We start from the raw sequence: 24,077 nt of genomic DNA on the forward strand, positions 1-24,077 counted from the left end.
GCCTGATCCTCGCCCTGGAGAAGTAGCAAAGGGAAGGTCTTAGTCTCCAGACCATGATCAAGATGTTCAGCTAGTGTAAATCACCATAGTTCCACAAAGTTTGGTGAAGTTACACCAGTTGTTTTATACATGTTTCATTGTGCCCGTTCTTGTGTTGTATCCGTGGCAGTCTGGGTTTCATGAAACACCTATTTTCTCTGGGTTCCTCTGATGCCCTTGTTACTATGGCACAGAGAAGCAACAAAAGGGTGGTAATGAGATTATCACTGTAGTAAAAATGGATCTAAATTCCAAGACTTGACGTGATTACCCTGTCAACTGCCTGACCAAAAAGATAGGAAAACATTTCAGTGATCATGACAAGTGGAGAGTTCAGGCCTTGAAAGAGCCATAGTCTTCAAGGACCTATGAAATTCCTTTTGGGTTCACATCACGTTACATTTTCAGTGTTGACCGTTTTTTTCTCACACACACTCTCTCAATCTCTCTCTCCCTCTCTCTCTCTCTCTCTCTCTCTCTCTCTCACACACACACACACACACACAAAGGCAGAAACGCACCCTCCAGTCCACAGGAATTAAGCAGTGATGCCAGTGAAAAAAAATGAGCTCATTTGGGTGGAGGGAGGAAACGACACGTAATTCCACAGCCACACATACTGTAATTCTAACATACTGTATAAGAAACCCAGCCGCCAACCACTCCTGCTGAAACTGCTGTTTCCCATTCTGGCCTGGCTTCTGGAGTGGATTACCGTAGGGGTGGAGACCCAGCCTGTGCAATCTGAGTGGAGCCAGGAACAAGCCTTTGCAAAATTTGTTCTTTTGTTTTTTCTCTAGTCACAATCTTTTGCCTTTAGCTTGATTTTTCTTCAGCTCTCGATAGTGAGTAGCCACTACCTCACAACTTTGGCCCTTATTCTAGTCCCTTTGTGCTACTGGTTACAAGCATAGCAGTTTGCTCAATATAAGCACTATATTTCTATGCTAAATGTCTCAATATCTGCTCTACAGATAGTAGGGCATCTAGTTATCCCAAAGATGGGCAGGTTAGTGTGAAGAAGGAAGCCTTTCCTTTTTGCTATCCACAACTTGGACTGCTCCTTCCTGGGACCAGCTGCACTCTGTTCTGTAACCACAGCCACCCTGATGTGTGAAGGGCATAACTGCAACCCTGCCAGAGCAGAATGTATTTTCTACGGAGGGGAAAAAATTGCAAAAGATGAATTCTGTGCATGCACAGTGGCACAGAACTCCCCCAGGATTAAAAACGGGTCATATAATCCAATCCATGAGCCAAGTGAATGATTTTATCAGCCATGTTTTGAATATATTTGAGGAAAGCAAGGTGACAAGTACCAAGTCCAGAGGCAAGGAGACTACTGCAATCAAGCTGTGAGATGATCTGTGCTCAGACAAAAAGTTGAGGAGTATGAGCAGAGAAGATGAAGCAGCAAGATGTAGATACAGCTCAGAGGTGCAGGTTTAAAGGGAGAGCTAACTGGAAACTACAGCCAAAATTACAGGTGTAAGTGAAAGCAACAAGAAGTCCTGTGGCACCTTATAGACTTACAGATTTATTGGAGCATAAGCTTTCATGGGCAAAGACTCACTGGGTCAGATGCATGTAGATAAGTGACAGGTGTAACTGACAGGAGGATGTCTATCATGCTACAGAAAGCCGAGAGTGAGAAGGGGAGAGTTTCGGGGAAGGAGCTGAAGCATGGGTTTGAATATTTTAAATTTCAGCTGATGGCTTGACATCCCCAAGAAGAAGTCAGAAAGATAGATCAAGATTTTAGTTTTGATGACAGAAGATGAATCATCATCATAAAGATTGTAGTCAGAGATGTGTTGTGACATTATTGGATTTTAAAATGAAGACAAGAACCATTATTGTAACCACTGTCCTAGGTTTGCAACAAATCTTGTGCCAAGTGGGCCAAGTGAGGTGTCTCATGAGATCTGTTGATTCACTGAATCTGTTTATGCTGCTTACATGATAGTATCTTTTTATATGTAAAGTTATAAGTATTGGCTCTGGGGTTAGAGTTGAAATTCTGGTGTCTGGGAGACCACAATAGGAGGTGGGGCACCAGGTAAATCTGTATTTGATTCAAACCCACATTTCAGGAATTTAGCTGTGGACATGTAGTCTGGGAGGCTGCCAATGGCAGAATGCCCAAAACAGGACATGGACAGGTAATAATGCCCATGTGATTCTCCATTTCAACCATGCTCCCAGACAGGGAGGAACAGTGGATTTCCCTGCACATGGGCAAGGGTATAAAGGGGACCATAAAACTTCTCCATTTTGTCTCCGATTTTCCCTCTTGAGTCTGCAGTCTTCTGTTTTCAACCCAGCTGATCACTTCAGGAACATCTCTGCTATGAACAAAGCCTGGAAGCATCGCTGACCCATCCTAACAAAGGATGTATCCAAAGACTTTTAAGGTAGCAGCCATCTGCTGCAGCCTGCATCAAGAACTTTGTGATTGATATACAGTAAACCCTCAAAATATGTGGCTTCAATTTGCACATAACTCGCTTTAATGTGAGTTAAGCACTACCTGAAGCTGCTCTGTGGTCCCTTTCCACTACCTACTCCCAGCAGCACAGCTGTCAGCCTGACAGCTGCATGGTTGGAGGAAAGCAGGGGGAAGGCTTTTAGCTTGCTTAGATGCCTGCAGCTGCGAGCAGCTAGGCATGCTAAAAGCCCCTTCCACCTGTTTTCCCCTAGCTGCATGGCTGTCAGGATGACAGTCACACGGTTGGGAAAAGATATGGTGCAACGGGCTTTTAGTGTGCCTAGCTGCTGGCAGCTGCAAGCATCTGAGCAAGCTAAATGCCTTCTCCGTGTCTTGCCCCCCAGCATCGTGGTTGTCCGGATGACAGCTGCGCCACTGGAGAAAGGCAGGGAGAAGCAGCCAGGAAACAGACCAGCCCTGGGGAGCTGGTCAGTTTCCCAGTCCTGAAGCAGAGGCGCTGGGAACAAAGCAGCGGCCTGATTCCCTCTCCCCACATCCAACTTGTGTGAAAATTCAAGTTATGCTGGAATTGCAAGAATGCAACCCACATGTAACTCAAGGGCTTACTGTATGTAGTTTGATTGCTTTAAACAATTTCATGCTCACACAATTCTTTCTTTTTATTCCTAAACCTTTAGATTTTAGATTCTAAAGGATTGGCACAGCATGCTGTTTTGATGAGATCTAAGCATATATTGACCTGGGCATGTGGCTGGTCCTTTGGCAGTGGTAGAACCTGTGTGGATGTGCTGAGATTGATTTACATAACCTCTCATTTGTGAAAGGAGGGACACTGGTTATGGCACAAGGGCTGAGGGATTTGCTTGAGTGACATCTTCCTGGCCAGAGAGGCAGCAGAGGTACTGTTTGTGACTAGTTTGGTGAGCCTCATATAGGAAGCCCCAGGGTCTAGGGATGTAAGTAGCCTTGTTTTAAGAAATTTGCCCTGATTTGGCTCTCTCAACTGTGCCTGGAAAAACCTGTGCTATTACATATGTTCACAGTAAAATCACCCAGAAATGGAGTGTAAAGGGAAAAGAGGAGACTGAGGGTGGTATTCCGAGGGACCCTCAGCAAAAGTGAGAGAAGGAGAAAAACCCATTGAATGAGGCACTGAAAGAGTGAGCTGAAAGGTAAGAGGGTGGAGCCACCAAAGTCCAGAGATGTCAGGATATCAAGAAGAGGAGGAGTACAGTAAACATTGTTAAAGAGAGCTGATAGATCAAGAAGGATGAGGCTAGACTGTCAGTCCAAACTCTGTCCAGAAAAAAATTAGAGACCTTGGTGTCAGCTAGAAATAGGAATAGGTTGCCAATATCAGGAGGAGCTCCCAACTGCAGAATATGTAGCACTGGGCCAATACTAATTTTTTATGTCTTTCCGCAAAACCAATAAAAAGGGTGAATTTCTCTCATTTAACTTCATGGGATTTAGAGAATAAATAATCCTTTCATGCAAATCTAAAGCTAATGAGAAAGTCTTTCCAATGCAGTCTAGTGTGATGGCTGCTATGGAAACTGTAAATGTGTTGCCACAGAATCTGCTGTGAACACTCAGCTATCACACAAAGAAAATGGTAAAAGTCCACAGTGTCATCGAAATCAAGCATTCCACTTACCCTAACAAGCTCTAGAGTTGTAGAAACTACACGTTCAAAGACTGTCGCAGCAGGAAAAGATGTAAATTCCCACCCCCAACTCCCTGTCATTTTGTGCTTGTCAGCTAGATAATAAGGAATTTAAAAAACAGGACAAAAAGAATGTATTTAGAGCATGAAGTAAGAATAATCCTTTATGATGACATGTGAGGAACTTTCTTATAGCTAAGAGTAATTTGCTGAATTGGGGAACTAGTGGCCACAATGGAAAAAGGAGCTGATTGTCTTAAAAGCCACAGTAGGGTTTGAGTCAAGGTGTATTGCTGTCACAGCACTCTGAGTTTTGCCACAACCCTATCTTCAACCATTAAATTAGTGGCAAGCAAGAATGTATTAACTGTTCTGGTTCATGCAGCATGGATTGGAGTTAATAAAGTGAGACCGCCCTATGGACGCTTCATTTGGATCCCACTCTTGCCTCGGAACACAAGACAATAGTCTAAAACCCCAGTATATATGATAGCGACAGCATGCATCCATTTGCCAAGGTTTATATACATATGATGTATTTTGATAATATGCTTCAAAATAGTATAAATTTTTCAACACTTTAATGTTCATGCAGTTAAGCTAATTATCTTAAATGATGAACCAATTTTCTTCAGTAAAGAATTTTGCATCAAGTTATTGGTCCTTGCAGCATCTCTTTTTACCTCCCAAGTGTTAGGTGGAAATTTGTGCCTCTCTCCACAAAGCCTGAGGAATATGAACTTTGTGTGGAGACTGGGGGAGCTAGGGTTGGAATCCACCACTCAACCCATGAGCAGACAACAGGGTTGCTAATCCAGTTTCCAAGCTCAGCTCTATTATGGAGCCAGAAAAAGAGACTCAGTAATACCCACTCCATTTTAATCTAGCTCAGCAGTTCTCAGACAGTGGGTTGGGACCTCAGAATGGTTTGCAAACTCTTTTTAACCAGGTCCCCAAGGCCAGAGTTACACTTGCTGGTTCCCGTGGGTGAAGCCAAAGCTGCAGCCCCATCATTCAAAATGGTGAGTCTTGAGCTTCAAATTTGGCCATGGGATATGGCGGGGGAGTCACATGGACTCAGGCTTCAGTCCCCGCTCCTGGATTCATGTCCTAAATTGAGTTAGCTGAAAAGCATCATGGTGCAATGAAATTTGAGAGACCCTAATTCTAGCTAGTTTTGGGAGCAGTAGTAGTGAATTCATGGAGGCATGGTCTTCGGCATTCATGAGAGGCTTGTACTGGGAGAGCTTGCCCATGCCACCAGGTTTTCCCTGCTTGTTACCCACATTATCTAGAGCCAAACTATTATGGTTCTGGCTACCCATGCTACAGTCACTCCTTGTTGAATATACCATCACACATGCACATAGTCTGAAAGTCAGCATATGTGGTGGGTGGTGTCACAGGGCCTCAGAGCAATAGCTTGTAATTTTCAGCACCAGCATAATGCACTGATATCTAAAGACGTGGTGTTTCCATGCTAGCCTTAATTCAAACTTTTAAATTTGAACTTCACATTATGTTGAGTCTCTTCTCACGCTGTTATAATATCGATCTTAGTGATGCCTAAAATCGACGGAATGGTATTTACAGTGAAGATAGTGACTGTGTAAAATCCAGCTATCTCCTATAATTTGACTTTATCATGTAGTGTAGACATAGCCCGAGTCAAGAGATTCTTACAGAGATTTCTTTGTCTGCTGTTTGAAATCCTACACAAGTGTAGCTTAGAAAATTAGCTCCCCAGGCTACTTAATAAGTTTAGGGATCTCATTAAAAATAAAATAGTATTTCACCTTCAGATAATTTTCACCTAAGAAATCAGAGAAGGGAATTGTACCAAAAATTGCTAGCTGCAGTTGTATATACAGCTTATAGACCTATTGCAGGTGCCTAACAGGGATATTCTGTTCTGTGCATGACATTGTACTGTGCCCATTCATATGGCATTGAAGGCATTCAGATACCTGGCATGTTAGTCAAGAAGACGGGCAAAGCAGCACAGATTCTAGCACAGCTGTGAAAGTGACTATCTAACAGTTGAAGACTGGCTCAATCTGGAATCATCAACCTGCCTTTCCAACAGATTGCTACAGAAAGGGCTGGAGAGGTTTATCTGTTCACGCAGTTCAGGATCTAAATTAGTCAAAGTACTACATATAGAGACACTTTGATGGCTGTTCTATTTCTGTCCATTTACCCAGCTATAGGCATCTGCTAGGGTAGTGTAGTTTAGTGTCTGCTCTTTGGTACTGATGATACCTCCTGATCTCTTGGTCACTCTATTTTAACTAAAGAGTCACTTACTCACTGAAAGTAATTTGTGCATACATTACTCCATTACAGTAAAATTGAACTGCTGATGTACTGAGGATGCAGTTGTAATAAAACTTCATGGTGCAAAGTCTCTTTCAATATCTGCAATCCCAAGGACATTACTCTTTTCCTTCAATTCCAGGTAAATGTGGGTTACACTAGCGCAGTTCATTAGGCATCACTGTGGAGCCGCTTAACAGATGAATTTTGTAGTTGTTGTTGTCAGCATTTTCTGCCAGCAAGATGTGGGCCAGCTGCTCAGCTAGCCCTGCTGCTAACAGACAAGCAAAAACAGCCTCAGTCAGTACTGTGCCTTCTGTCAAATGCAGGTGCTACAATTTTATATTGACTTTTCATGTTTACCAACATACAAAGTAAAAAAGAGTGTATCCACCACCTGCAAAAGTGACTTTCAATCACCTTTGCTGTTCAGGCGGGCAGTAAAAATTCTAAAGATCAGTGTGAAACAGAGACTGTTTTATGGAATTAACGGTCTTTGTTTCAGACAGTTATTTTCAGTTCATTATGGAAAACTGAAAAGCAGTTCATTAAGGTGATAACTAAGGTATAGTTATATTAATTTGTGGTTGACAATAAATGTCAACAATAAAAGGGAAATAATATTAAACATAATTTTAAAAAACTAATTATCTCAGTTCACTGCCTTTCTCGCTTAGAAAGCTTCATTATTCTGCTGCCTTCGATTAAGCCCTTTAGCAAAGGCTCAGAGAACTCCAGCTGTCCATCAGAATCTATGAGCTCAACTAATTTCGTCATAGTAGCCTGTGACCTTCATAGGGTAAACAAAACTGCATGAGCATTCACTTTGTGCCTACTGACTTGACCTTAACAAACTATGCAGTGAATGATAGAAATGTCAGGGCATAGCCCAAATATACTCCTTTGCTTTGCTTACTGTGCCTTTCAGGGGAAGCAGTCTTCGTTTTGAAGACCAATAAGCTAAGACAGAGTGAATTCACAGGTCTCTCCACAGATGCAAAGACTATTCTAAAAAAAATGCCAAGGGGTGAACAACCCCCAAAACACAAGGAAATTTCTCGCAGATCCAGTAACGATAGACATAAGACTCTAGATGAATAGAAATGTATGAGACATATGCTGCCGCATGGCCTTAGTATTCCATACCACTGTAACAAAGACACTTCACAAGAACATTTCTGCCTAGCATAGCAGCTAACGCACTTTGTCAGATCCTCCACATATCTAAAGGCTGCTTTAATCACAGCTGTCACAAAGCTGCTCAGTGTGGGATTCCCCATAACAAGGGGAGTTCTACAATGATATAGGCAACAGGGCTGATAGCCACCATGGACTGGGGGACATTGGAGGCAGGGTGGTTGGTTATGTGCCCCTAGAAGGGTTGGAGCCTCACGTGGAAGTGGTGGGGCTACGGACAGTCAGCCCTTAGCACTGCCTGAGCATGGTGCTGGGCCTGCCCACCAGCCCTCAGAAGCCACGTGAAGCAGCAGAGTGATTCTCCTGTGGCATTTCAAAGGACCCTGGCGCTCCTAGCTGCCACCTCTGCTACTATAGCAGTGGTGGTGGCGGCCAGCAGCTCCAGGGCCTTTGAAATACCAGGCCCTTATGCAGTTCCCTGTTTGCTCCACCCCCATCAGTAGGCCTGGATATAGGACTTATGGTAAACTGTCCTACACTGTCACCTTTCCCAGCCTTGATCCATGAGGAGATATCAGGAGGAATGGGATATAGTCAGCCCACCTAACAATCCCTGACTTCCAAAATGTCCTTGGATGGTGCAGTCAGGTGACACGATGTAGGCTGTTTTCGTGATGAACCGATGCAGTGTGGCATTTCGTTTGTTGCTGCTGAATAGCCTTTCAAATGTAGTGACTTTCAGTCACTACTGACATGGATCAGGTGTATCAAATGAGTGACGCAGTGGTAAATGGCTCTCTAGCTCATTTCCAATTCCTCAGAACAATGCTTTTCCACAAAAGCTATCATCCACCACAGTATTCTCACTCTTTCTACCCCATTACACACTTGAAGCAAAGACCTTGAAAAGTCTCACCCCATAAGCAACTTTCTCTTTTTATTTTCAGTAATGAAAAAGCATGACATGTTCACCAGGCTCTTGAGGCCACTGTATGTTTTATTGAACTCCAAGAGTTTTACAGGAGAAACAAATGAGAGCAACACTGTGGAACAAGAAAGAAAAAAGCCATTATGAGATCAGCTGAAAGCAACCCAGGATAAGCCAGACGGGTCTGATACCAGTAATGAATGATACAAAGGATGAGAGATGTCAAGGTTAACGCAATGTCAGGTGGGAAATGAAATTGAGTACAGTGCAAAAGCAAAGAAGTGGAGCATGTGCAGATGTTTGCTTGGATCATCACTTCTTTATGAAGACCAGTACTCCAGCTATTGCTTTCCTCTTCAAAGTGCAATGTAGAGCACCTGAGCAGCTCATTCTGAGTCATTCATCCCAGCATCCGCCATGGTGAACCCATGAACCCACATCAAACGGGGTGGGGGGATGGGAATGGGTGAAAAGGAGAGAAGCTGCCAATGGGGAAAACAAAAATGAAGGACACTTTCTTAATTGCATCTTGGGATCTATTCTATAGCCCATCTTAAGTTTTGCTGAAGACATCATGAAACTTATTCTGCCCAACTAAATCACACATTAGTCTTACAAAGAATAATTAAAAAGCTCATTTCATCACAGCACAACTTTAACTCAGAGCCATGGATTAATATCAGGGGTTTATTAATTACTTGTGTTACTTCAATTTCAACATCTACAATTTGTCAGGGATATTCTTAAAAGGGAAATATAGTCAATCAATATACATAATTTTTTAGCAAAGAACTTCTTACGGCAATTTCTTTACTGTTGTCTGTGTCATTAATTCAATAAAATGTACAACATCATTAACTTACAGTACACTTATATATGCAGATAGACTTGATTTTGAAGATCATCACAGTGTGCCTTTAATGTGAACAACTGTAAATGTATTATTTCTTCTACAAAAGGTATTGCTTAGTGTTTAACACATTGAGATTAGTTTTATAAGCTTAATAGTCATTTCAGGTCAGAGTTAAGAGTGTTGTGTTGTGCTGAAATGCCTTTTTATGCTTCATAAGAAAAATTGGTTTATTGTAGTTCTAAGAGTTACAATATCTTTATTTAATTCTTTGCCTTTATAGAGTCAAAGGCCACAGTTTTCTAAGATGATTAGTGATGCCCCCGTTTTTGGGTAGCCAGCCTGAGATACTTTAAAGAGGCAGAAAGTCTTGAGCAATCACCTTCTTCCCTTTGGAATTTTGATTTGGTGAAAGATGAAAATACATAACTCTTATAAAGCAGCCTTCCTTGGTTGATCTCAAAGCATTCTATAAAAGGAGTGTCATTGTCTCCATTGTATAAATGGAGTTATGCTGTGATAAGTAACTACATTGCTTTTATTTGGCAGCCTTTACTACTTTCCAAAATGGAGTTTTCCGAATGTCTGGAAAAGTCCCAGGTTATTATTATTATTATTATTATTATTATTATTATTATTATTATATCACAGTACTGTAGATGCCTAGAGGACCCATGTAAGGCTTTTTGTATATCTGAAATAAATGGTAGTCCATGCCAAAGGACTTACAATTTAAGCATCTTTCATGTTTTCTCCAGTGTAGGTAACTGAAGACAGAGAGGGTGAGATGGCTAGATTATTTAAATAAAAGGAGAATGCAGCACTAACTGGGGCTCTGCAGGAGCCATTCTTCATTCACTGCCCCCCTGCCAAGCCCATTACATTCTCTGTGTTATTAAAGCCACGGTCTTGAAGACAGTTCTAAATTTAACTCTGTGGGACCCTTTGTTTGCTGGAAGTTATCACATGGCTGTTTTCAGGGTCAAGGTCTAAATTATCCAGGTGTACATGTATAACACAACATACCTTCAGACTCCTTCTCTCTCTCGCTTCTCTGTAATGCCCATCATTTCCCAGGAAAATTAGGAACTGTTAGCCACCCTGTCTCACAAGCAAAACACATGGGACTAGACTGGGTGTTGCATCTCTCAGAGGGACAGCACAGAAAAATTCTGTCCAGGCAGGAGGAGGACAAAAGTGCCAAGCTGGACACAAGCAAATAATTTGTTTTGGTACAGCCAAATGTAAAGCTGTACATTCAGGAAGAGAGAATATACGAACTTAAATATGGGGGACGTATCTTGGGAGCAGACACTCTGAAAAAGGTTTGGGAGTATTAGTGGAAAATCAGCTGAATATAAACTCTCGGTGTGGCACTGTGACCATTAAAGGCTGATGTCAATCTTGGATGTATCAACAGGGGGACCTTGAGTATGGATATGCAGGTCATTTTATGTATAGGCAGCTGTGGATGGCCTCAATGCCAATTAAGAGCTGTCTTCTTCCATGTTTTCTGCACAACCAAGAACAGCCACATCTGGCACTGGTGTGACCACAGCGTGTGTGACCAGTCCTGGCGCCCACAATTCAAGAAGGGTGTTGATAAAATTGGCGAAAGTTCAGAGAAAATTGGGAGAATAATTAAAGGCTTCAAAAACACGTCTCATAACGATAGACTCAAGGAGCTTAATCTCGTTATTTTATCAAAGAGAAAGTGAAGGCTGACTCGATCAATGATAAGAGTGGAGAGAAATGCCGCAGAGAAGGTATAACAATCCAATGGCCAGAAACTGAAGCTGGACACATTCTGTCTAGAAATAAGGCACAACTCTATAACAGTCAGGGTAATTAAACACTGGAACAGTTTACTAAGGAGATGAATTCTCTATCCCTAATGACTTTTAAAGCAAGATTGTAGGATTTTTTTAAAAGATGTGCTAGAGTTCAAATGGGAATGTATTCCACGAAGTTCTGGGGACTGTGTTATCAATTTACAGTTGATGAGTCTTAGGCTATGTCTACACTACCAGATAAATTCAAATTTGAATCAATTAGCTCGATTGCACCAAATGACTGTCTTTACTGTAAATACCATTAGCTCGATTTAGGGAGCACTAATATACATATCACAACGGCTGTGTCTACACTAGCCCCAAACTTTGAAATGGCCATTTCAAAGTTTACTAATGAAGCGCTGAAATACATATTCAGGACCTCATTAGCACACAGGCGGCCGCAGCACTTCGAAATTGATGCAGCTCGCCGCCGCGCGGCTCGTCCCAACGGGGCTCAAAGGACCCCGGCAACTTTGAAGTCCCCTTATTCCTGTGGGCAGATGAGAATAAGGGGACTTAGAAGTATGCGGGGTCCTTTCAAAAAGGAGCCCCGTTGGGACGAGCCGTGTGGTGGCAAGCCGCATCAATTTCAAAGTGCCGTGGCCACCCGCATGCTAATGAGGCGCTGAATATGTATTTCAGCACTTCATTAGTAAACTTCGAAATAGCCATTTCGAAGTTTGGGGCTAGTGTAGACACGGCCAACATCATTGGAATCAGCTTGGTGCAGCATCAAGTTCGAATTTAAAAGTTGGAATGAAGGCTGGTGTGGAAGCGCCATGTCTTTTAATCGAATTCATTTGCCTCCAGAGGCTGACTGGCACTGTTACACCTGGCTCCCTGCTCCCTGCCTCTTGCAGGAGCTGGGAAACTGACCAGTGCTGCTGCACCTGGATCCCTGTTGCACCTGGCTCCCTGCTGCCGTGACCCAAGTGCAATAGTGCTGGTCAGTTTCCCAGCTCCCCCAACCTGCGGGGACCCAGGAACCAGGCAGAAGGATGTGTGCTGCTGGGGGCGGAGGTGCAGCCGGGCCCGGAGGGAGGGCACAGTATGCAGGGCTGAGGCAACTGTGGGATAGGTTCCCACAATGCACTGCTGCAACAATTCAATGTTTGGCCATTCAGTGTGGCAGCACTAATTCGACTCTGTGTGGACTTTGTGGGGAAGTGAGAATACTCAGAATTTATAAAACCAAATGTTAGAAAATCAAATTTATTAATAAAAAATTTATCTGGTAGTGTAGACATGGCCTATAGGACATCGCTTACAGCCATCTTCATGCTGCTTGGATTCTACCCGCTCTGGGGTCCAGTGTGGCCCTGATGCACATTGTAGCTATCTTTCCCCCATGACTGCTGCACAACTGAGAACAGCTGCAGTGGTTTGTACTGCAACCACTCCCACTCCTGGTGCACTCACAAAAGTTCCCAAATCCCCAAAGCAATTGAAGTCACCCACAGCTTTATGGCTGCTCCCTAAGTTGATATTAAAGCAACATACAAGGGGAGGCAGGAATCTGCTTTTCACTCGGAGGTGAAATAGGACAGCCATGTTCTAAACCACTGAAGAACAGTGTGTGTAACGGTGGGACATACCAGGGTACTATTCCCACCAGAGAGGGCCTGCCAGTTTGGAGGCCTTGCTGAAGTAGCTCCTGCCTGGGCTTCTCACAAACAGTGCAGGGCACCTGAAAGTTTGGGGCACAACACGGATGTCAGGGAAGACTGAATCAGCTCACACAGGTGTGTGTGAGGGAGCTGACATGCTCCTGCTGTCCCCGTTGTGCCCCAAATTATGTCAGTTTGTACACTGGAGGAGGGGTATGGGGATGGGGGGCTATTACGTGATTGTCACCACAGGACATCTAAGCCCAGGGCTATGGAAGGAACTCCTGTGCCTCTAGACAAAGGCAGGGGCAGCTGCAGAACTTCCCCAGCCACCCCTCCAGGGCCATCCACTCATGTTGTCCAGGGCTCCGGAGGTGCTTTAAGGGGCCCAGGATTCTAGCTGCTACTGCAGTAGTGGTATCAGCAGCCAGCAGCCCTGGGTCCTTTTAAATTGCCATGCCCCAAGGCAGCTGCCCGCTTTCTACTCTCTCTCCCCACTTGCTGCTGTTCCTGAGTCCAGCTTCCTGCTCATTGGAGGTTTTCAGTGCTCTGATTCCCAGCAGTCCCCAGCCCTGGAGCTGATTGGCAGCCTCCGCAGCAGGCAGGTGAGGCAACGAAACCCTTTTCCTACTGGCCTCTCCCAGCTAATGTGGAGGGACAAGGGAGATCACGGAGATGGGAGCACCAGGCTGGTGGCAAGAACAAGTGAAATGGGTGGGGCACATGCAGGGGGTGTTCGTAGAGCACGATAAATTCTAGAGACAGTCCTGCAAACAGCTTTCCAGCATGCAAGCCACATCCTGAGTGTGTGTGCAATCACAGCCTGCCAGCTATAGCCTGGCTGTCACCAGCCTTGGTTATATTTCATGGTGCCCCAATGCATCCCTGAATCCCGGATTTTTTACTAAGAACGTACGTCGGGCACCGCCTCGCCTCTCCTGAAGAAAGAAATTAAGTAGGTCCAATGCTCCTTTAAGGGACCCAGTATGTCAGAAATGGATTCAGCGGTTCCCCTTTAAATGAGGGGGTGCACAGTGATTTAGTTCTATCAGGACTTTGTCCAAAACCCTTGGAACGGTTACTTAGTCCAGTATCGTCCTCATAAGATTATAGTCAGAAAATAAGGGGCCAGCTGTGGATGTGCTTTCACACACTGCAAGCCTTGTTTCTGGGGACTTACAAAGCATCTCTTGAAAAGGCAAACAAGATGCTCTTTGTAAATAAAGTTCATGCATTTGAGCAACGAAGCCTTTTAACATAACGGCAGTGAATGATATTCTTTTTTCACAAACCGACATGAAAATGGGACATGGGGCTCTGGAAAAAGGGAGGAGGGAGATTTCAATTAAGCCAATTAGTACTGTTTCAGTAAGATCTGTATCTTCCATTCTCTCACACAAATGTGAAATCTTGAGCAGCAGAAAAGCCACCCTGCCCTTATTAACACTTGGCACATTCTGAAGCTTGATTCCCCCTTTTCCTGCCCATGCTCCCTCCCTCTCCCAAATAGGGGCCTTTAGAGGATTTAATGTATCCGGCACCTTTCTGGGTTTGGCTGAATAAACTAGAAGTGCTAAAAATAATCCTAAAAGCTGATTCTTAGTCTGGAGCAGTCAGATTGTGTCCAAATTGGAGAAGGGGAGGGAAAGTCTGACCTCAGTTTCTGAATGGCAAAGTTTGAGTGGGAGGATCCCAAGTGAAAAGGTAAAAGGGAACGATGTGAACATGTGAAGGAAGCCAGAGCCCTGAATACAGACTCAGTCTGCATCCTGACAGAGAGGAGATAAGGTGGCTGGGGAACTAGCGGTGCTTTCCTGGAACACAATCTGTGTTTGACACTCTCTGTTTAAGCACTGCCCATCTGCATGTTATTCAGCTGGAGCCTCTAGGGAAAAAGAGGAGCCACAGGCAGAGACTGCAAGGGAGGGAGGAAGCAAAGGAGCTTTTTTTAAAATAAGGATCTGGTTAGACTGCCTTGAAGTGCCACATCTGGGAGCTGAGAGCTGAGAGAAAGTTAAAATAACTGAGGTGCTACTGAACGAAGCGGGGTGGGGGATTGATTGAAGAAGTGGGTAAACAATTACTCAGAAGCCAGAAGACTACTGCTGGATGTAAGGGGAGGAAATGGCTTTGATCTCAGCCTGGCCCCTTGTTTTTCCTATATTATTCTTCATGGGATGTCTCTCCTCCAGTACAGTCTCAAGCGAGGGCAGCGTTGTTCATTTTGACATTGAAGGTAGCTCAGCGGTCAGCATTCAAGAATCTGCTGTTATCAGAGGGCAACAGCAGTCAGTTGCTACTGGAACTTTGGTGCCTTTTGCTGAGGTACGGTAACTCCATTCTATCTCTAGAGTTGGAGCTTTCTCCTTTCATGTGATTGTGGTGAAATTCACACCTGGATAAACTTAGTTTAATCATTTGAACTTTCAAATGATGCTGCAGGGTTTGCAGAGGGAGGGTGGGAAGTTGCATTTCAGGCTAAAAGAGACATTTCAGGCTTCAAAATAGACACATGCTCTGCTAGCTTTGAATAAATGGCTGCACTATAAAGTGATACTAGCTCAGCATGTCTCTGCCTTTCCTGCCAGCATAACTAAATAGGCCTGTCCAAACAGATTTTATAAGGGTTAATTGTCACAACAATAGTCACCCAATCTTAAAATTCACTTGGATTTCCAGAAAGAGTTCGCCAAAAGGAAATCTACTATATTACAGAAGTTTTCGTTTAGTTTTTTGCATAAAAGTCCATCTCTGGAAATGGAGGTTGCTTCTGTAGTTAGAATAAGGTTAATAAATCAGACGGTATTTAGAAAACTGCCTGTACAGAAAACACCTGCAGAGATTTTAAACATTACATGAGGTATGATAGTTACCGAGAGGTAGCTATGTTAGTTTGTATATACACAAAACAAAAAAAGCAGTCGTGTAGCTCTTTAAAGACCAGCAAAACAATTTAAGATTTCCAGATCTGAAGAAGTGGGTCTGCCCCACGAAAGCTCATCACCTAATAAATTATTTTGTTAGTCTTTAAAGTGCTACACGACTGCTTTTTTGTTTTATAAAACTTGATGATAAGACTAATGACAGAAGAAATCAGGAACATCCTAAATTTACTTTGTTGTGGTAAATTTTTTTTCAATCTTTGTTTCTTCAAGTTACTTTAGACGTCTGATTTCTGTAAGGCTGCATCTGAACTGACCTATTTAGGAAGAAAACAAATGATTTCAAGGCAGGCTAGAAACAGATCAATGTCTCATGTGGGAGATACAAAGTAGGAGGCAAATTAAGTCACCTAGGGTCATGGGGAGAGAAACAATAATTGAGTAACTGCTCTAGCATAACATCAGAAAATAAGCAAAGATAAGCACAGCTGTGTTGCTATCCCAGTTATGACACTAATATCATATGTCATGAAACTAAATGTTTTCTACCATGCTTTGATTACTAATGGTAATAGCTATGAAAATAAATGTGCAGCAACCTCGAAAAAAATCTTCTGGGACAAGAGGCCTTCCGTATAAGGCCGAATTTGATTAGACAAACCTCACCCACATTACTGTGCTCCCAAACAGCTGAGGAATTTCAGGAAAGACCTGCCCACTCCTCTACTTCTCTGGGAAGAAATGCGACCAACGTGAGAAAGTGTGGAACCTACCCTTTGTTCAGCTTCCATAGCTAGTCAGCGGGGAGCTCGCCTGGACTTGGACACATTCCATGGTGTGGGAAGTACATCTCTTCTCCACAGGCCTGGAATTAGCCACTGGGAAAGAGTATCACCACCTGTTGCTAGCAAAATGGAAAATCCCTGAATGAATGCTCAATTTAAGGGACAAATTGGTTTTGTAACTGAGTTCCACAGGGTAATGGACATAAGCTGTTAACAGCTAACACTCCTAGCCTTTTTGGGTATAATCCCATGGAATGATTCCACAAAGCCAGACTGTGTGTGCTTCATTTAACCTATTGGACTTCACACCAGGAAAGTGCTGAGTAATAGTTTGCATACAACTTAGGAAAGACAGTCTCCCACCCCCAAAACCCACTTGCTGATGAAGGCATTGGAAAGCTGGCGTTTATTCTCTTTTATGTTATTTTTTAAATAGTTAATATTTGCAATAAGAGCCTGACCTGGTGAAGCCAGTGGGAGTCTTTGCATTTACTTCTGTGGACACTATGTAACCCACATGACTACTGGGAAATTCTAACATATTCTACTTCTTTTTCCCCAGTAGTGGTACCTTAAATGTGGATTTTAAAACTCTCCATTTTGTGAGATTGAGCTCTTTATCCACAGATCAGCACAAACTGCACTACAAATTCCCATATACAGTTCGGCGTGAGTCTACTCCTCCAGCCTGTGATTCCAAGCAGACAGAAGTTTTTAGTCATGCTGAAGAGTGCCAAAATATACAGAGAGTGGGTTTGTGAGGTAGACTTCTAGAACCACCACATCATTGTATGTCATGGTGCCAGTGAAGGCCTCTGCATAACCACAAAGCTAACAAACCACAATAAAGCCAGAATTCAGGTCTAATCCACAAAGAATTCATTGCATTTCATGACGTAGTGGTAATATTATGCAGGGTTTGCACTGCAAACCACTTTTATTTAGATAATACACCAGCGAATTTGAAGGATTAGACATTGTGTGGGGGAACTTTTAAAACTGCATGGTTTTTTTTTCTTTTGGCCAGGTTTACATTGCTGTGGTGTCCTTAAATTCTGCTGAGACTATGATAGTATGAGCCTATTGAATAGTTGAAGGGAAGCTGGAGAAAGCATGAGGTACAAGGGAACACACTGGTGAATATTCCTTGGCCTTTTTACTTTCTAAGTTGGTAACCTAAAATCTAAGGATGAAGCGGGGAACTGGCTTTAGAAAACTTTAGAACGAACTGGAATTTTAGCCTTCCTGTGTGTCTGATATAAACCCAAAGCTCTTTATGGCTGATATAAGATTATTAAGTACATGAATGTCATGAGAGAGAATTGCATCCCAGTAACTGGACACACTTTTGAGGACAGGGGGCCCTATATATTTATGCTCTGTTGTCCTTTTACAGAAAAACCCACATTACTCACCCTTCCAAGTTCCACACAACACATACGGTCTCGCATAATATTCTTATCGACAAACTAGGCAAGTCCAACTTAAATCGCGCTGCAATAAGGTGGGTGCATAACTGGCTGGCTAATCGCACCCAGAGAGTAGTTGTTAATGGTGCTCAATCCAGCTGGAAAAGCATAACAAGTGGGGTTCTTCAGGGGTCTGTTTTGGGACCAGTTCTGTTCAATATCTTCATTAATGATTTGGATATTGGCATAGAAAGTACGCTTATTAAGTTTGCAGATGATACCAAGCTGGGAGGGATTGCAACTACCTTGGAGGATAGGGTCATAATTCAGAATGATCTAGATAAATTAGAGAAATGGTCTGAAGTAAACAGGATGAAGTTTAATAAAGATAAATGTAAGGTGCTGCACTTAGGAAGGAATAATCTGTTTCACACATACAGAATGGGAAAAGACTGTCTAGGAAGGAGTACAACAGAAAGGGATCTAGGGGTTCTAGTAGATCACAAGTTAAATATGAGTCAACAGTGTGATGCTGTTGCAAAAAAAGCAAACATGATTCTGGGATGCATTAGCAGGTGTGTTGTGAACAAGACACGAGAAATCATTCTACCGCTCTACTCTGCGCTGGTTAGACCTCAGCTGGAATATTGTGTCCAGTTCTGGGCACCCCAATTCAAGAAAGATGTGGAGAAATTAGAGAAGGTCCAGAGAAGAGCAACTAGAATGATAAAAGGTCTGGAGAACATGACTTATGAAGAAAGGCTGAAAGAATTGGGCTTGTTTAGCTTGGGAAAAAGAAGATTGAGGGGGGACATGACAGCGGTTTTCAGCTATCTTAAAGGGTGTCATAAGGAGGAGGGAGAAAACTTTTTCTTCTTGGCCTCTGAGTAGAGAACAAGAGGCAATGGACTTAAACTGCAGCAAGGGAAGTTTAGGTTGGACATTAGGAAAAAGTTCCTAACTGTCAGGGTGGTCAAGTACTGGAATAAGTTGCCAAGGGAGGTTGTGGAATCTCCCTTGCTGGAGATATTTAAGAACAGATTAGATAGATGTCTATCAGGGATGGTGTAGATAGTGGTCGGTCCTGCCGTCGGGGCAGGGGACTGGACTCGATGGCCTCTCGAGGCCCCTTCCGGTCCTAGTGTTCTATGATTCTATGATTCTATGATTCTATAGAACTTATCTGGAAGAGGGGTGGAGCTTCATGCAGGTCATTCAGGGAGCTCCAGCTAATCCAGGTAACATTGGCAATGATAGCAGTGAAGAGATGGTGCTAGAGGCTTCAGCCTCAGCCTGCCACTCCAGCACAAGCCTCATGAGGGACATGGGTAAATACTTAGGTTGCTCCCAAGTGATGAAGCCCATGTCATTGCCTTGCCACTGCTATTGTAATCCATGCTACCTTGATTAAAACTAGTATGGTTATGCTTATTTATGCTACAATCACACGTTAATTTGAAATGTCAATGTACCTGAGGAATGTAGCATGCTGGTCAGTGTTGTTCCTACAGTAAGGGACTTTCCCGCCTACAAGTTGCTTTCCATCCATTTGCTGGATCCTTCCTTCTGGAAAGGATTTGACGTGGACACCCACTGGGTCATGAGCTACCAATCAATGGGTGCTTTGGAAGCAATAAGAGAGGTGGGTTAGATTTGCAAGCACTAAGTGTGGAAGATTTTCTTCTGAAATTAAAGCTAAGGAAGAATTTAGCAAAAGGCATCCAGGTGAGAGAGAGACGAGCAAAATCATCAGGGAAAATTTGTATTAGGAAAGTAAACACTAGTATAAATAGGGTTGCTTGTATTCTGTTTCTGAGAGTGATTCTGGGACATTGATGTTCATAGGCAGGTTAGGAAGATATTTGTAAAAAAAAACACTAAAAAGCATCAGGAGCTTTAGTGGTTAATTCAAACCTTTCAAGAAATTTAGATTTCCTATCTTGTGATGGAGGGGAGGTGGAAAGTGTCACAATCTAGAAGGTTGGGGATATGGGACCAAATTACCCTTTGTGTACCTACACTGAAGTTAATGGATATAGGCCTGGGATTATTTTTGCCAAATATGAAAAATCTGAAGTATTTTTGGAAAGGTTCCACAGGCAGGATCCGAGGACTCAAACCACAAAATCAACAGCCAAATATTGACTATATCAGTGTTTGAGGAACACTGAGAGCTCCATGCCAGTCCTAAGCCTGGATGAAGGAGGAGGGTTGGTCAGATGTGTGTTGACGCACTGACCGTCAAACAACAATACGAATGACATCTAATGCCAGTACAACTAAATGTTAAAAGATGCTGGCTCGGACGTCACCCGGATAAACAAGGTCCACGATACCATTCGAGCGATCAGGGTTGAGTTGATAAGTTGGCTACCAAAAGAAAATTACACCTAACGCATATGCTATCCATTGGAACATGGAACATCTGAACACTGTGGGCAACTGGAAAATTAGAGCTGCTTCGGAAGGAGATGAAGAGATACTGGTGTGATATACTTGGACTGGCAGAGATGCGTTGGATGGGATCAGGAGAGATATGCAGTTGCGAAGTCATTTGGCCAGGAAACGAAACGAAGCATGAAGCAGGAGTTGGATTCCTTCTTAGCAAAACAGCTAGAGGAGCATTATTAGGACACAAACCAGTGAGTGCAAGAATGATGGCTGTGCGATTTGAAGCAATACTGTTCAACATCTCAGTCATTCAGGTGTATCCACCCACATCGGACAGTACAGAGGAAGAGATTGAGCTATTCTATAAAGACTTGAGAAAGATGGTGGAGGAGATACTGAAGAAAGAGGTGTTGATCATCAGAGGATATTGGAAAGTGAAGGTTGGAACAGACAATGAAGGTTGGGAGAGAGTCATGGGAAGGTTTGAATATGGAGAAAGAAACGAACGAGGTGAGAAACTGTTAGAGTTTGCTACAGAGCATGAAATGGTGATTTGCAACATGAGATTCCCACAAAAGGACTGTAGGAAGTGGACGTGGCAATCGAATAACGGGAAGTCCAAGAACATGATAGATATGATTTTGATAAGAAGAAGATGGATAACATCAGTACAGCAGTGCCAAACTTTCCAAGGAGTGGATATAGACTCAGACCACAGTCTAGTGATCGCAAACATCAAGATAAAACTCAAAAGAAAATGTAAGACTCAGTTTAAGAAAAGAAGTGACATGGTGAGGCTATATGAGGAAGAAACAGGGAAAGCATGCAGAACACCGCTCAAAGAGAAGATTAAGAGTATCGCCACAGAGGAAAAACCTAGATAAGAGAGTCGCAGGGATAGTCATCACTATAGAAAAAGCAATTGAGCAGACTGTTCCAGAAGAAGAAAAGATCAATAAAAAGTGAATTACCCAGAAGACACTGAAGTTGGTTCAAGAGAAAAGAGTATTGAAGATCAGAAGAGATGTCTCTGAGATGGCAGAACAGCAAGGATGAAATGCAATGAGGTAAGGAAAGCAGCCAGAAAGGATAAGGAGAAATGGTTAGAGGAGCAATGTGAAGATATCGAGAGGTATTATGGCGAATGTAAGACCAGGGATGTGTGTAAGACAATGAGCAATATTAACAGGAAATGGCAACCAAAGCAGATGGTGATCAAAGATGAGAACGAAGAAGTGCTCATGAACAGGGAGAAGACTGTGCAGCGATGGATGAGATATTGCACCAATCTATACAAAGCGCAGTTGAACCCGAGTGTCTCAGAGAGACTGGTTGAAGAATTGAAAGAGATATCTCCCCCGAGCATCAAGAGCAAGACCAATATTTCGAAGGAGGAAGTAGAAAAAGCAGTGAAACAACTAAAGAACAACAAGAGCCCTGGAAATGATAAGATCACAGGAGAGATGATCAAATATGGTGGAGAAAGCATGATTCAGGAAATACACTGACTATGTAATATAGCATGAAAGAAGGGAGGGCACCTAAGGAATGAACAAGATCTGTGCTAGTTACAATACCCAAGAAAGGAAGTACATTGGAGTGCAAGAACTACAGAACGATTGCCCTAACAACTCATCTAGGTAAGGTGATGATGATGATACTGACTGAGAGATTAAGGTCGCAGATAGAAGAACATATAGCAGACGAGCAAGCAGAGTGCAGAAAAGATAGAAGTACCATACAGCAGATATTGGCACTAAGACTGATAGTGGAGAAAGCTCGATGAAAGAACAAAAACATATACACTTGCTTCATCAATTTTCAAAAGACATTTGACAGTATAGATCAGAAAGTGACTTGGGCAGAGTTGGAGTCATATGGAGTGGAGAGCAGACTGATACGGTTGTTGAAACATATCAATAATAATGCGGAGGCAGTACTGAGAACATGCAGGGAGTTGGGAAGTTGGTTTAAAACAACTAGAAGTACGTGACAAGGAGATCCAATATCGCCAAGTATCTTCATCACACATCTGGAGAGAGTGATGGAGAAGATCAAGGAAGAGGTAGAAGGGGTATCTGTGCACAAGAAAAGAATTAACAACTTGAGGTTTGCGGATGATATAGTTATCATTGAGGAAGATGAGAAGCTAGCAAAAATGGTGCGGGTGTTAAACGAAGAAGGGAAGCGGTACGGACTGATTATGAACATCGATAAAACAAAAACAATGGTAATTGGAGATAAGGAAATAGGAAGGAAGATCAGTGTGGATGGTATTGAACTGGAAAATGTGGAGAAGTTCACATATCTGCGGAGCAACATAACGTATGATCTAGTCTATAAGAAGGAAATAGCGACTAGAATAGCAAAAGCAAGAGTGAGTTTGAAGGCAATGGATAAGATCTGGAATAGCAAAGCAATTAGCTTAAGAACGAAGTTGGGTGTCTTGAAAACGTGTATTCAGCAGTATGTTGTACAGATGTGAGACATGGGTGATAACGAAAGATTTAAAAAGAAGAATATTGGCGTTCAAAAGGAGTTGTTATAGAAAGATTCTGAGAATAGGATGGATGCAGAAGATCATCACAGAGGAATTTATATAGGAAGATACAGCCGAAAGAGAACCTGCTGTAGAAGGTTATAAAATGGAAGCTACAACTATCTGGACATATTTGCAGAATGAATGATGAACGAAAATCAAGACCCGGGTATTTGGCATAATGGATGGTTTGAATAGGAAAGGCAGACACACAGAGAATGGATAGATGATGTAGTAGACTGGTGCAGAGCTAGTCTACAGAAACTAAGCCATTCTGCACTGGATAGGGAATGATGGAAGGAAATAGCGAGAGAGGCATCAGACACCAATGGGTGCTGAGCCCACGGTTATTGATGATGATGATGAGTGTTTGAGGATGAGTGGGCTTACGAAAGTCAGAGGTGCCAAAACCAGGGCTTGGGCTAAGTACAGATTTCACACAATGATTTTTGGGGTGTCTAGATCTGGGAGCATTGTGTGGACCCATATCTATTCTAGTAACAACCTAGACAAGATGGAAAAATCAGGATTAAGCTTGAGGAAGAGATTAGTTATCAACCTCTAATAAAACCTTTCAAAAATAAGTAGAATATGTGTTAGAATTTGATCTGCAGTCTGCTAAGCATATTTCTTTTGATCTCTGTGATTGTATTTTTCAGTGGTTTTCATTTATACAGTCCAATAAATGTAACTGGTGTTTTGCAAAATAGTGGAATTGTTTGTAACCTGAGAGAGACAAACATTAATGATAGGACAATAGTTCAGGCATCTGAATGAAGACCACGGACCTGATTCAGCTTTGTCCTGAACCTGGTGTAGTTATTTCCTCCAATGCAACATGAAGGTAAAATGCTGTCAGTCCAGAATAATAACATTTTACGTCAACCATGCACTGGTGTTAATGAATACACAAGGTGCAGAAGAATGGTTAATGGGGCTCATCACTATTGAAGAACTCAGTGCTGGAAGGATTAGTAGAAGAAGGAGGCTCCAAGGAGGGATTTGGAGGAATGGTGTTGAGCGACTTAGTAAGAAAAAAAAGAAAAGTGTGTATACCAAACATGGGGAATGTCAAGAAAGAAGGGAGAAAGCTGACAGTGAGAGATGAAGAGAGCAGGATAGAGAGAGACCTGAGGAGCAGAGCAAGAGACAGAATAGGAAGCGCTGACAGCAGAGATATAGGAAGTAGTGAAATTATGTATCTCTTAACCATACAGACAAAGGTGACTGAATTTACTGCAATA

The 24,077-nt window shown here is 42.7% G+C and overlaps 1 protein-coding gene across 1 annotated transcript in view; it reads left to right on the forward strand.

Moving 5' to 3' along the window:
• The first annotated feature begins 14,536 nt into the window (after positions 1 to 14,536).
• The window catches only part of LAMA4 (laminin subunit alpha 4), a 156,542-nt gene continuing 147,001 nt past the window's right edge, over positions 14,537 to 24,077 (forward strand). The window contains exon 1 of the mRNA XM_074990717.1: positions 14,537 to 15,152. Within this exon, the coding sequence (XP_074846818.1) occupies positions 14,952 to 15,152 (201 nt within the window). The 5' untranslated portion in view covers positions 14,537 to 14,951. The remainder of the gene's footprint in view (positions 15,153 to 24,077) is intronic.

This window comes from Carettochelys insculpta, chromosome 3 (genome assembly GCF_033958435.1).
Source record: "Carettochelys insculpta isolate YL-2023 chromosome 3, ASM3395843v1, whole genome shotgun sequence".
Taxonomy (NCBI): Eukaryota; Metazoa; Chordata; order Testudines; family Carettochelyidae; genus Carettochelys; species Carettochelys insculpta.